General features: G+C 46.4%; 1 protein-coding gene across 3 annotated transcripts in view; it reads left to right on the forward strand.

Moving 5' to 3' along the window:
* The window catches only part of LOC125463840 (dual specificity mitogen-activated protein kinase kinase 6), a 116,454-nt gene that overhangs the window by 43,494 nt on the left and 58,624 nt on the right, over nt 1-14,336 (forward strand). For all 3 annotated transcript variants that reach the window (XM_048555604.2, XM_059653673.1, XM_048555605.2), the window contains exons 3-4: nt 5,318-5,366; nt 12,873-12,986. In XM_048555604.2, the coding sequence (XP_048411561.1) occupies nt 5,318-5,366; nt 12,873-12,986 (163 nt within the window). The remainder of the gene's footprint in view (nt 1-5,317; nt 5,367-12,872; nt 12,987-14,336) is intronic.

The following is a 14,336-nucleotide window of genomic DNA, read 5'->3' on the forward strand; positions in this document are numbered from 1 at the left end:
GTCTTACATTAGCTACCATTTAAGCAGTGCCTCCATTTTAAAATCCTCATTCCTTATTTTCAAATCCCACTTCGGCCTAGGTCTTCCAAATCTCTGCAATCTCCTTCATTCCCATCTCTCTCCGGGATCTCTGCATTCCTTTAATTCTGGAATTCTTGATGTTCGTATCTCCAATTGTGGCATCTGTGTTTTCATGAACTTCCAAGGTGGATGTGAGCACAATTACAATGTTTTTAAAAAACATTTGCATAAGTGCATGATTAGGAAAGGTTTGGAGGAATATAGGGCCGGAGCAGGCAGGAGGGACTAGTTTAGTTTGGGATTATGTTCAGTTTGGACTGGTTGGACCAAAGGGCCTGATTCCATGTTGTATAACTCTGACTTAATGACAGCATATTTGCTTCCTGAAGTTACCTTAATGAACATGTTTGATTTTAGTGAACCTGGTAGATCTTTATTTCAGTGGTTACATGGTTACCGTTAGGCTAGATTTTAAATTTCAAATTTCATTAAATTCCAATTTCACCGTCTGCCATGATGGGCACTGAACCCATGATCTGAGAGCATCAGTCTGGGGTTCCAGGTTAATTGTCCACTGACATATCCACAATACCGCTGCCTCATGCCTCAGTTTAACAATCAAGAGTAGACTAACGGGTTTATAATTATTGTGTTCAATAACTGGGTTGTTTTTATTGTGCTTTTTGTGTACAGAATGTGCCAGGAAATTGTTTCACATTGCTGGGTAGATGCCTTCTTGTAGCTGTGCTGGAACAGCTTGGCTGGGGGTGTGGCACAGTTTAGAGCATAAATCTCTACCACCGTTACTGAACCCTGTCAGGGCCCATGCCTTTGCAGCGTCCAGTGCCTCCAGCCATTTCTTGATATCATGTTGGGTGAATTTGTTCTCAGGGTGAATTGAATTGGCTGAAGATTGACTGCTGTGATGCTAAGAACCTCCAGAGAAGGCTGGGATAGAAGCAATAATCTTTAGCCTTATCTTTTGTTCTGCTGGGCTTTTACTTATGCATCCGTGCGATGGGCACATCACTAGCCAGTTTTTATTGCCCAGGGAGTAGTTAAGAGTCAACCACATTGCTATGGATCTGGAATCAACGCAGTCCAGACCAGTTAAGGATAATGGATGATAGATTTCCTTCCTAAAGGACATGGGCTTTTCTTGACAATCAGGCAATGGTTTCATGATCATCATTAAACTCTTATTTTTCAGATTATTATTGGATTCAAATTCCACCAATCTCTATGGTGGGTTTCAAACTCTGGTCCCCAGACATGCCCATCCTGGGCCTCCTCCAGTGTCACAATGACGCCACCCACAAACTGGAGAAGCAGCATCTCATTCTGCCCCGGGAACCTACAGCCCGATGGAATTCACCAGTTTTAAAATTTCCCCATTCCACAGCCTTATCCCATGTCCAACCATCGCTCTCATGCCTACCTTTTTGATCTGACACAACCTGTCCATCTTCTCTCCCACCTATCCACCTCGCCCATCCCACTGACCCATCCCCACCACTCCCTACCTGCACTCACCTATCACCATCCCACCTACCTTCCTCAGCCCCATCCCTCCTCTCTTTATTTATTTCTGAGCTCCATTCTCCCTCCCCCATTTCTGAAGAAGGGCCCTGACCCAGAACATCAGCTTTCCTGCTCCTGTGATGATGCCTGGCCTGCTGTGTTCATCCAGACCTACACTGTGTTACCTCTGACTCCAGCATCTGCAGAACATTACCTGGGTTTATGGATTAATGTCATGTCATGTCAGGCAGATTCTTCGCTTGCGAAGATCAATTGGGAAGAGATTCGTCAGCGATTTCGTTGGCACAACCGTTGGTGGCTGTAGAGTCCTATCCTGGGGCAGTGCAGGTGGGGAAAGCCCCAGACAACGGGGCTTGAGATGAGGGCTCCTTCCTGCGTTTCCGTCTGTCCTCTGCAGCTGCTCTCCTCGGACATTCAAACTCCTCCGTCGCCGTCGTAGCTTTCTTCCGCCATGCGTCCCTGTCAGAGGCAGGCTTTTGCCATTCTGTTGAGGCGATGCCGGCCTGAGACAGCTGCTGCTTCAGTTGATCCTTGTAGCGCTTGCGCGAGGCACCGCAGTTTCTTTTGCCGTCGCAGAGTCCCCCAAAGAACACTGTCTTGGGTATTCTGGTGTTTTTCATCCGCGATATGTGACCTGACCATCGAAGCTGCTTCAGGAGAAGGGTCGCTTTGATGCTGGGGAGCCGGCCCTTTTCCAGCACTTCGTTGTTACCAGTGGTAATACCACTAGGCAGTCGCCTATCCCCTCTCCCATCTTTGAGCAGGGGATGTTGGTGGAACCACCTCCTGCATTGTGATGTCAGCCTCTGCCAATGTGCCTTGTTCTTGTTGCCAGGTTGTTCGAACCAGTACATCTTTTATTTTGCAGCAGAACAGAAATTTCCATTAATTTCACTGGCCAAAGGCATTTTTCTGCTTTCTTAAACATATTGTACAGTAGGATACAGAAGTAGTTATTCATGAACATTGTGTAAACTCCAGTCAGGTGTACGGAGGGGATGTCCACAAGAACTATGATGTATTTTCCCTTCTGTGCTATCCTTGTGTATCTCTTTGTGGTCAGGACGTGAAGCACAGCCAGGGGACCGGGAGCTTGTTTTAAGGGCGAAGATTAGAAATAAATAAAGTGGAAATACAGTGACTTGTGTGTCTGCCTTTCCAACTTTGCCTGAGGGGGATGGATCAGAATACTGACATCTGTTTGGATGTGGTGTAGAAATATTCCCGGAATAAAGAGCAATTCCATGCTCCTGTTTTAAATATGTTTTGTATTGTTTACATACATTTCTCTGCTGCCCATCCAGTTTGCTCTCCCAGGGGAGTGGGGGTGATGTGGGTGGGATGATATAAGGGCTGGGAGGGGACAGAATGGGGTGGGAGGTTGTGGGGGGCTAAGTAGATAGTTGAAATGGTATGCAGTTCTTGGCTGAGGATCTCTTCTGCTGTGCAGTTAGCAACTGAGGAGGAGGATCTGTTGCACTGTTAGTATTACACAGGACTATCCAGCAAGACCTGTCAAACAATGGTCAGCCCTGGCTCTTAGATTTGGGATCTGCAGATCCTACTAGCATTGTACTGTGTTTGTATGCTTTTCTTTCAGAAACAAATGCAGAAATAGCATCATTTCTGAATCACAGGAGCAGGCCTTTTGGTCCATCATGTTGATTCAGGAATCTAAACGACCTATTTGTTTAGTCTCAGTCTCCCTCTCTTTACCTCTGCCCTTCTCGGATTTTTTTTTCCAGATCTTTTTCTTTTGGGGGGAAAAAATATCAAGGTTTTGCTTTTAGCTTTGATATTGGAAGTTCATTCCATGCTTCAACTCATATAGAACATAGAACAGTACAGCACAGAACAGGCCCTTCAGCCCACAATGTTGTGCCGACCATTGATCCTCATGTATGCACCCTCAAATTTCTGTGACTATATGCATGCCCAGCAGTCTCTTAAATGACCCCAATGACCTTGCTTCCACAACTGCTGCTGGCAACGCATTCCATGCTCTCACAACTCTCTGTGTAAAGAACCCGCCTCTGACATCCCCTCTATACTTTCCTCCAACCAGCTTAAAACTATGACCCCTCGTGCTAGCCATTTCTGCCCTGGGAAATAGTTTCTGGCTATCAACTCTATCTATGCCTCTCATTATCTTGTATACCTCAATTAGGTTCCCTCTCCTCCTCCTTTTCTCCAATGAAAAAAGTCCAAACTCAGTCAACCTCTCTTCATAAGATAAGCCCTCCAGTCCAGGCAGCATCCTGGTAAACCTCCTCTGAACCCTCTCCAAAGCATCCACATCTTTCCTATAATAGGGCGACCAGAACTGGACGCAGTATTCCATGTGCGGTCTAACCAAAGTTTTATAGAGCTGCAACAAGATTTCACGACTCTTAAACTCAATCCCCTTGCTAATGAAAGTCAAAACACCATATGCTTTCTTAACAACCCTGTCCACTTGGGTGGCCATTTTAAGGGATCTATGTATCTGCACACCAAGATCCCTCTGTTCCTCCACGCTGCCAAGAATCCTATCCTTAATCCTGTACTCAGCTTTCAAATTCGACCCTCCAAAATGCATCACCTCGCATTTATCCAGGTTAAACGCCATCTGCCACCTCTCAGCCCATCTCTGCATCCTGTCAATGTCCCGCTGCAGCCTACAACAGCCCTCTATACTGTCAACGACACCTCCAACCTTTGTGTCATCTGCAAACTTGCTGACCCATCCTTCAATCCCCTCGTCCAAGTCATTAATAAAAATTACAAACAGTAGAGGCCCAAGGACAGAGCCCTGTGGAACTCCACTCACCACTGACTTCCAGGCAGAATATTTTCCTTCTACTACCACTCGCTGTCTTCTGTTGGCCAGCCAATTCTGTATCCAAGCAGCTAAGTTCCCCTGTAGCCCATTCCTCCTGACCTTCTGAATGAGCCTACCATGGGGAACCTTATCAAATGCCTTACTGAAGTCCATATACACCACATCCACAGCTCGACCCTCATCAACCTTTCTAGTCACGTCCTCAAAAAACTCGATAAGGTTTGTGAGGCATGACCTACCCCTCACAAAGCCGTGTTGACTGTATTTGATCAAGCCATGCTCTTCCAGAGGGTCATAAATCCTATCCCTCAGAATCCTTTCTAACACCTTGCAGACGACAGACGTGAGACTTACTGGTCTGTAATTGCCGGGGATTTCCCTATTTCACGTAAATTTTCACAGGCCTCTACGTTTGTTCTCAGGGTGATTTTTATTTCAAAATAGATATTCCTAATCAACCTGTTCAGAGATGTTATGACACACTTGAACCCCAAACCTCCTGCCTCAGAGGTAGGGGCACTACCACTGCGCCACCAGAACCCCTTGTGTTTTTTTTAAAATTCATACACTTGAGAACTCAAGCATCCACAACATTGACTCCCCAATCAATGGGAATCACTCTTGTTAAAGTACCAGTTCACAACACTGAATACTTTAACATACAGTTTCTCCCCCCCCCCCCGCCGACCCGGATCACCAGCGTTATGCCCATGACGAGAACCTCAGCTTATCCAGCCTGCTTTCCCAAGTAGCCTCTTGTTCACAAGGTCATCTTTGTGAATCTCCTCTGCACCCTTAATGCAGCCTTGACATTCAGTTGCAGCTTGGACCATCTGAAACATGTTTCCTCAGTATCCCGCGTGTGATGGCGAGTTCTCGGGGTTTGCTCCAAAAGCTTGTGTGAGCTGAAATCCTTCTGTTTTCTCTCTGCAGTCCACCAAGAGACCTGGATTCAAAGGCTTGTATTGCTATTGGTGAAAAGGTAAGAGTCATTCTGATTCCTCCCCCTGTGACTCCGTCACTTCGGAATACAGCATGTGGAAAGAATGTGACATAAAACCATTATTGTGAGATGTGGTTTCTTCGCCTCATGTTACATCTCAGATTTTGTAACATCTTTTTTGTGGTGATGTGTGAATCTTAGGCAGTGACAAATACTTAGAAAGGTACAAAGTGAGTGAACTGTCCTTTTTATGTTGAATAATGGAAATTTTAACCTGGGAAGTTCCCTGTGGGAGCACGCCATGACTGAATACAGAGGTGCCCAACCTTTTGGTACAGATTGGGGGGTGCGGGCACATTTCAATCTTTCTCTTCCTTTGGGGCCTGGTAAGCAAATTTCTCTCCAAGGGTCACCTTAACAGTTACGATGAGCCCCATGAGAAACAGTTCTAAAGCAATAAATGGATCATTTTACAAGAGTGATTAATAGAAATAGCTGTTAAAATATGCTTAGCAGCAAGGCTGAATAATCAAGCCTTTTTGGTTAAGAGGCAGACCTGGAGAGACAAAAAGAATCAGGCTGAATTCCTGATCAGAGGAATGGAGTGATGACAGGGGCTGAGCTGAGGAACTAGGTTTAACTAAAGCTGATCTTGGGTCCCCTCAGGCTGAGCACTCTGAGCTGGTGGAATTAATGTGAAAGTGAGGGTTAGATGTGAATTGACTTTCACCCTGGAGTATCTTTCTGTCACAGTTTGTGTTCTGTCTCTTCTCCCCTTTTGCCTGTCTGTGCACTCTCAGCTCTTTCACCCTCATTTCTGTCTCTTTCTCACTCCTTTCCCCTCTCTGATCACTCTATCTGAACCTCCTCCTCCTCCTCTGTCTTGCCTCTGTCACTGCCCTGTCTTATTCTGGCTCCTTTAATTAAAGAAAAATTCCATGGGGCTTTGCACTTCAACAGTTTCTACCAACAAGCATTTTGTGGTGAAATGAATATTTTTTGTGATTTGGTTAAAAGCGATTTCTGTTTCAGAAATGAAAGGGAATTAAAATTAGCAGGAGCAGCCCCAGTGTTCACTATCACAGCCCGTCTCGCAGTTTCCTTCCACCAGCTGAAGCCCATTGCTTTCTCCCCATTTCCAAACTCTTCCCCTTGTACTTAGTTGTATTTCAAACTCTGGCTTCAAATAAAGCATAAATAAAGTTTAAGAAAATCAATGTACTTCCACTTAACATCATTTATCTCCTGGCCTATGATCCTTCTCATGTAAGGCTGAGTAATGATTAATTATGGGAACTCTATGAATGAGCTGTAAATTTCTAAAGTTGACATCAAACTGTACAAAATGCTCTGGTTCGGAGGTTTTTGCCTGTAGGTTAAGTTGTAAGCTGTTTGCTTGCTGTTCATTCAGATCAGAGACATGTATGACAAAAGTGTTATTTTTAAGATTAGTTTATTTCTCACAATGACAAAATAACATGGAATATTGTAAAATATTCGGTCTAAAAGGTACTTCTGTTGCATACAAGTCTCCTCCTACTGTCATCTCATTGGTGGACTTGTTTAGTTAACTGGGCACTGCTGATTTTTGATATTGTAGTCCCTCTGTCCTTGAATTGGTAGAATTGTTGAGAATAAAGCCCTTAAATGCCTGCATAATTGTCTGAGCATGAAGGCCTGTTGTGTATTTTCAGATAGGAATTGATTGGAAGGTCTTTTGCAGCACAGTGGTCGAGTCTGTATCTTTGAGACAGGAGGCCTGAGTTCAAGTATCCCCCTGCTCCAGAAGCGTGTCATAACATCTCAGAACAGGCTCACTAGAAAATATCTAGGAATTGATTGGATGAACAACAGAAGCTGTAAAAGTCAGAGATAGTAGAAACTGCAGATGCTGGAGAATCTGAGATAACAAATAACAACAAGGTGGAGAACTGGATGGACACAGCAGGCCAAGCAGCATCAGAGGATCATTTCTGATGAAAGGTCGAGGCCCGAAACGTCAGCCTTCCTGCTCCCCTGATGCTGTCTGGCCTGCTGTGTTCATCCACCTGTACACCTTGTTATCTCTATAAAAGTCAGATCCTGGGTTCTTCTGGTGGTGTCTCCACCTTCAGGCCAGAAGATGCAGGTTCAAGTCCGACATTGCAGATGTCTCCAGCCTCATGATTGTGCTGATGTCACTATTTTCACAGAGGAATCCTGAAAAGTTGAGGAAAAGCTTGAAAGACACAGACTAAAACATGTGCATTGTAAAACTGTGTGGTTCACAGTGTAGTGTCATTTTAAATGCGCAATGTTAGATGTACAGCAGGTCCACACATTCTACAGGCTGAAGCTCCAGGTAGCTGGGTGGCTGACATAACCTGGCCTTAGATGCAGCAACTTCACACTCTTATTGCCTGGGGTGAAGGAATCTTTATTACGTTCATCTGAGAGAGAAAAGGTGTGCCTTCTAGTTCCTGTTGAGTGTAGAGTTTGTTTTTGAGAGGCCTGAGCTTGGCCATACCCGAACAGAACTTACTCCTTGTTAATCTTTTGCTTACGTTTCCTCAATACTTCCTCTTTGATTACTACAAAATCCGCAGGGTACATCCATCCCTCTGTAAACACTTCCAAAGGAACAAAGTTGCAAATTATCTGACTCCTCGTGCAGATATGTTTGTTGCTGTCCCAGCTTTTGCCACACGAGGGCAATGCAGCACCACTTGATATTCCCAGCGCAAAATGCAACTGTTCAGGACAGACAGCGAGGAATGGGCACCGCTTCATTCATTTTCTACTGCTCTTCAGAAGCATTTCTCTGTTGGTTTGGTAGACACTATTTACCGTCATTTTTAAAACTAAATTTGCATGTGAACACATGATGGTTTAAGTTAAGGAATATATTGTGTGTGTTTCACACCAGTGACAGAAAGATGGAACCCACTAAGGTAATGGGTAGAATAATCCCTCACATGGGGGCAATGTTACAGGCATGAACCAGGGCCTTCAGATTACATATCCAAAAAACATTAAATACAGGTAGAGGTTTGGAGCTTTTTTTTGTAATTAACTGTTGATGCCAGATTAATGCACAGTTCACATGCGAAGGGCAATGACTGTGACTGCAGTGTGTGTGTGATGATCTGCCGTAATGTTCCACCTTCAGTCCTTGGGGAAGGCCTCTAGGGGGCAGTAGCAGTATATGAATACAAAGGCAGTCAAGCGTTCCAGGCTCTGAATCTGAAAGATGTCTTCCTCATCACTTTAGCAGTGATCCTTAAAGTATACTTTGATTACAGATATGTGGCACTTAGGAAGCTGTCCCTGAAGTTGAGTGTTGGAATTATCTTAATTATAAATAGATTGAATAAAAGAATGGGAATATTACATTTGTGTTTAGGCAATGAATTCAGGTAGAGGTGGGAGTAAGACAAATGAAGAGCCAGAGGAGAAGCCTCTGGGAGATGTTTTTGCCTTTCAACAAGTAAACCAGCCACACATTACTGTCTGAACCCCTTGCTGGAAAAGGAGGGAATGTGATTGGGTCACTGCCACTGAGTAAAACCTTGGTGGAACCATGTGTGAATATGTGCCATGGAGTAGAGCTCAATGTGTGGAAAGTTGAGCTGCATGACACTGATTTTGAAGATGCAGTCATTTGCCACATTCTGTTGTGGAAGCCTGGGGTTCTATCCATTGTGTCTCTGGAAATCTGTCCTCGCAGCTTTCTAACCTCTAGCCCAGCCAGGAAGATTTGACTAACACTCTCATGTAGATAATGTATTAGTGTGTAGAGCAAAATCTTTTGAGAGATCTCCCAACAACCTGTTGGTTATCCAACCTCCTGTGAGGAGCTGAACAAAACAGTGTCATTGATGCTTCGGTAAACCTTGATGTAAAATCAACAACATGCCTTCTGTTGCAGAAAAGAGACACGCCGAATACTTCAGCCCTATAGTGCTGAGGCTTCTGTAAGTCACGTGGAGTGTTTTGTTTTAGTTTGTTCTGATCTTCTCAGCTCTGCTGACAATATCAGACAGAGAAAGGAGAACTTGAATGAAACCATTTACAAAAAAGAAAATGACCCGTAATAAAGAGATGGAAATAGCTCATTACTTTTCTTTATAAAAGCAGAAACCCTGTCAGGCTGCTCTGAGGTTGGTACCCCAGTCAGTACGGTCTCAGCCATTGACCTCCTCCGCTCTGCCTGCGCCCACCACCCACCAAGGCTCGCCATCTACCACGCTTATTATAGCCTGCAAGATGTGCCCTCACTCACAGTCCCCCACCCCTGTCCCTTCTCCCCCCTCCCCCACCTCCAGAACCCTGCACTGCCTATTCACTTGCTCCGACACCTAACTCCACTCCTGCCAGCTACACTGGCACTAACAGCCGATCCAACCACTTTCACCTCACTCGATCCCTCTCCATGCCTCACTCCGGGAGAAAGCAGACCACAAGCGGTGGCAGAGGGAGAGCCGCTGACATTCTGGGCTGCCTTACATTCAGCTGCTCATCGCAGTTGACGAGACCGTCCTGATGCTGACTGCCCCAGGTAGTTGAATGATCATGTCCCTATCTTCTGGCCTGATATTTGAGGATACCCCTGACTAATTTGCTGAGGTCCCTGACTGGTGGCTGCCTTCCTGAACTTTGCTGAGGACTTTGGCTGAGCCTTGCAACAATACATGCAGTGTGCTCGCAGTGTACGCTGTTGGCACATGGTGTGGGATTGACGCAGGAATGTACCATACAGCGACGTAGTGAATCTGTTGACTGATACCCGCTGCCCAGCATGACAAGCAGTATGTCTGTGCTGGGCAATACGGTAGTACTGTCAGCCTTTACTGGCTCAGCTTGCAAAAGACACAGCAAAATGGTGTTGTTGTGAGCACTGAGGTAGGTGCGAAGTGAGGGACCACTGAGACAGCGAGTGAACAGCCCAGAGGTGCAGCCTGGGAGCCAGCTGCTTGTCCAAACTGTCTAGCGTTCTTGCAGCACCATTCTGATGAGACGGGCCAGTGCACTCCAAAGTTCAGCATTGAATTGCAAAAGTATATTCCAAGTGGATCACAGACGTGCCATGGTGGCATGCAGAGGCTGGTAGGAGTCAGATGCCAAGGTCTGTGGCATTGGGACGTGAGCAGCTATGCGCTGGCGCATGCCCTGAAACGCTGGCAGTCTGAGGGCGTGGGCAGCAAATTGGAAGTACTGGGTACTCACTCTGACTTTCACATCAGGAATTCTCAATCAATTAAAACACCAAACGAATCCTCGGATTAAACCTCCACCAGTCGCCTCTCCCTCATGAGAGAGCAGCCCTAAGGCTCAGTTGGACTGTGGTGGTTTTACCTTTACGCCTGTCCTTTAAACAGAGACCAGGGGAGGTGGGGGTTCACCTCTTCCAGAGACAAGTTGCTATGATACATCATTGTCTGTGAATTCACTGGCGGTAATCCTGTCTGCTTGAATAACGAGAGATAATGGGAACTGCAGATGCTGGAGATTCCAAGATAATAAAATGTGAGGCTGGATGAACACAGCAGGCCAAGCAGCATCTCAGGAGCACAAAAGCTGACGTTTCGGGCCTAGACCCTTCATCAGAGAGGGGGATGGGGGGAGGGAACTGGAATAAATAGGGAGAGAGGGGGAGGCGGACCGAAGATGGAGAGAAAACAAGATAGGTGGAGAAGGTGTGGGTGGGGAGGTAGGGAGGGGATAGGTCAGTCCAGGGAAGACGGACAGGTCAAGGAGGTGGGATGAGGTTAGTAGGTAGCTGGGGGTGCGGCTTGGGGTGGGAGGAAGGGATGGGTGAGAGGAAGAACAGGTTAGGGAGGCAGAGACAGGTTGGACTGGTTTTGGGATGCAGTGGGTGGGGGGGAAGAGCTGGGCTGGTTGTGTGGTGCAGTGGGGGGAGGGGATGAACTGGGCTGGTTAGGGATGCAGTGGGGGAAGGGGAGATTTTGAAACTGGTGAAGTCCACATTGATACCATATGGCTGCAGGGTTCCCAGGCGGAATATGAGTTGCTGTTCCTGCAACCTTCGGGTGGCATCATTGTGGCAGTGCAGGAGGCCCATGATGGACATGTCATCAAGAGAATGGGAGGGGGAGTGGAAATGGTTTGCGACTGGGAGGTGCAGTTGTTTGTTGCGAACTGAGCGGAGGTGTTCTGCAAAGCGGTCCCCAAGCCTCCGCTTGGTTTCCCCAATGTAGAGGAAGCTACACCGGGTACAGTGGATGCAGTATACCACATTGGCAGATGTGCAGGTGAACCTCTGCTTAATGTGGAATGTCATCTTGGGGCCTGGGATGGGGGTGAGGGAGGAGGTGTGGGGACAAGTGTAGCATTTCCTGCGGTTGCAGGGGAAGGTGCCGGGTGTGGTGGGGTTGGAGGGCAGTGTGGAGCGAACAAGGGAGTCACGGAGAGAGTGGTCTCTCCGGAAAGCAGACAGGGGTGGGGATGGAAAAATGTCTTGGGTGGTGGGGTCGGATTGTAAATGGCGGAAGTGTCGGAGGATAATGCGTTGTATCCGGAGGTTGGTAGGGTGGTGTGTGAGAACGAGGGGGATCCTCTTGGGGCGGTTGTGGCGGGGGCGGGGTGTGAGGGATGTGTCGCGGGAAATGCGGGAGACGCGGTCAAGGGCGTTCTCAATCACCGTGGGGGGGAAGTTGCGGTCCTTAAAGAACTTGGACATCTGGGATGTGCGGGAGTGGAATGTCTTATCGTGGGAGCAGATGCGGCGGAGGCGGAGGAATTGGGAATAGGGGATGGAATTTTTGCAGGAGGGTGGGTGGGAGGAGGTGTATTCTAGGTACCATTTCCACTCCCCCTCCCATTCTCTTGATGACATGTCCATCATGGGCCTCCTGCACTGCCACAATGATGCCACCCGAAGGTTGCAGGAACAGCAACTCATATTCCGCCTGGGAACCCTGCAGCCATATGGTATCAATGTGGACTTCACCAGTTTCAAAATCTCCCCTTCCCCCACTGCATCCCTAAACCAGCCCAGTTCATCCCCTCCCCCCACTGCACCACACAACCAGCCCAGCTCTTCCCCCCCACCCACTGCATCCCAAAACCAGTCCAACCTGTCTCTGCCTCCCTAACCGGTTCTTCCTCTCACCCATCCCTTCCTCCCACCCCAAGCCGCACCCCCAGCTACCTACTAACCTCATCCCACCTCCTTGACCTGTCCGTCTTCCCTGGACTGACCTATCCCCTCCCTACCTCCCCACCCACACCTTCTCCACCTATCTTCTTTACTCTCCATCTTCGGTCCGCCTCCCCCTCTCTCCCTATTTATTCCAGTTCCCTCCCCCCATCCCCCTCTCTGATGAAGGGTCTAGGCCCGAAACGTCAGCTTTTGTGCTCCTGAGATGCTGCTTGGCCTGCTGTGTTCATCCAGCCTCACATTTTATTGCTTGAATAACGAGATGGTTGTTGAATAGCATGTTCCTTGTTGACAGTGAAGTTTTCCCATCTATAGGGTACGCTGTTTGTTGTACCTGCTCTGTTTGGTTTAACCTGACTGGTAAACCCTTGTCTTTGCTGTTATAGAATTTCGAAGTGAAAGCCGATGACCTGGAGCCGTTATCGGAGCTGGGCCGCGGTGCGTACGGGGTTGTGGAGAAGATGCGACACACACCCAGTGGTACTTTAATGGCTGTAAAGGTAAAGCCAGTTCTCTGAATGAATCAGTGATTCACTGAAGGGAACAGATGGGGCTCTGGCAACTTTTGACCAGTGTGTAATAGTCTAATCTCTGTCATGAGCTCCAGCAACGATGAATCAATTTTCATTTGTCCTCTGTCCTCCATGGAGGACGACCACAGTCTATGCCACTCGCTGTGTACCAGGTTCATGAGGTATGGAGACCCACAGTGTAAATGTAACTTCATGGGTAGGGGCCCAAGTGAGACCGAGAATGTTCCCCAGAGTCATGGTCCAGGTACGCTGAACACTAGAAGTTGGAGAGATGGATTGCCTCCTAGTGGCTGAAACTTTAATGGAAAAAATAGTCCTAAGAACAATAACAGGGAGGAAAAGACCAGCTGGTCCATCACTTTTGGTCCTTCTCAATGCGGGGGCAAGAGTTGGTTTGTTTAAGCAAGACAACCAAAGAGAAACTGAGTCATCACTTTTGCACAGTATTGTTTGCTTTGTGCATTGTTTACATCTGATTCAGATCCTTTGCGCTCATTGACAGTTTTAAACATAATTTATTGGCATATATGTTTGCTCATACATATACATTGTACAGGATGTGGAAACAATTGATTGGCTACACTAGATGCCATTGGATTCTAATTTGTTCTCTCTAATAGAAAATCAATTTCCATATCTCTTGTTGTTTATCAGTTCACACTTCATTCCACAGATTTTTTTTCACCCTTTTCTGTTTCTCTGTATCCTTTTGTAAAATGTTATTGCTTTTAGTTGCAATCACAAGACCAATTTTTCACATTCCATTCCTCAATTTTGTCTTACAAGAGGCAGCTCATAAAGTCTTATTTATAGAAGGCGAAGGTAATTCAATAAGTGATTGGTTTACTACAAACGAAGGGAGTCTGGAGACTGCATTTCTAATTTAAGACAGCTGGTCTGAGTGGAAATTATGCAAGTTATGCAGTGACATAGTAGTTTTTCTGATGTCCTTTACTTTGGTCCAGCATTAACCCTACAACAAACATGTTGAAATGGCCAGTTTTGATTATGCTTTTTATCTGTACAAATGTTTGTTTAACCAGGAATAAGATTACATTTACTTAACTCACACAATAGCTTTTTGATCACCTACTTCTGGAATATTAATTTAACTGTCTGCCCAGTCCATCATTTAGTTAGTATTTAGGGAAGGAAGCGCAGGTATTATCGTGAATTTTGATTTGCCGCATGTGTCAATGTTTGATGTACTTGATCCAACAATGTCTCTAATTGAAAATGTTCAGCGTTGAGTTTGAATCCCTCTGTGGCTTTGCCCCTCTATATCTCTGGACCTACCTTCTGGTCTCTAAATGTTCC

This window comes from Stegostoma tigrinum, chromosome 22, assembly GCF_030684315.1.
Source record: "Stegostoma tigrinum isolate sSteTig4 chromosome 22, sSteTig4.hap1, whole genome shotgun sequence".
In the NCBI taxonomy this organism is placed as follows: domain Eukaryota; kingdom Metazoa; phylum Chordata; class Chondrichthyes; order Orectolobiformes; family Stegostomatidae; genus Stegostoma; species Stegostoma tigrinum.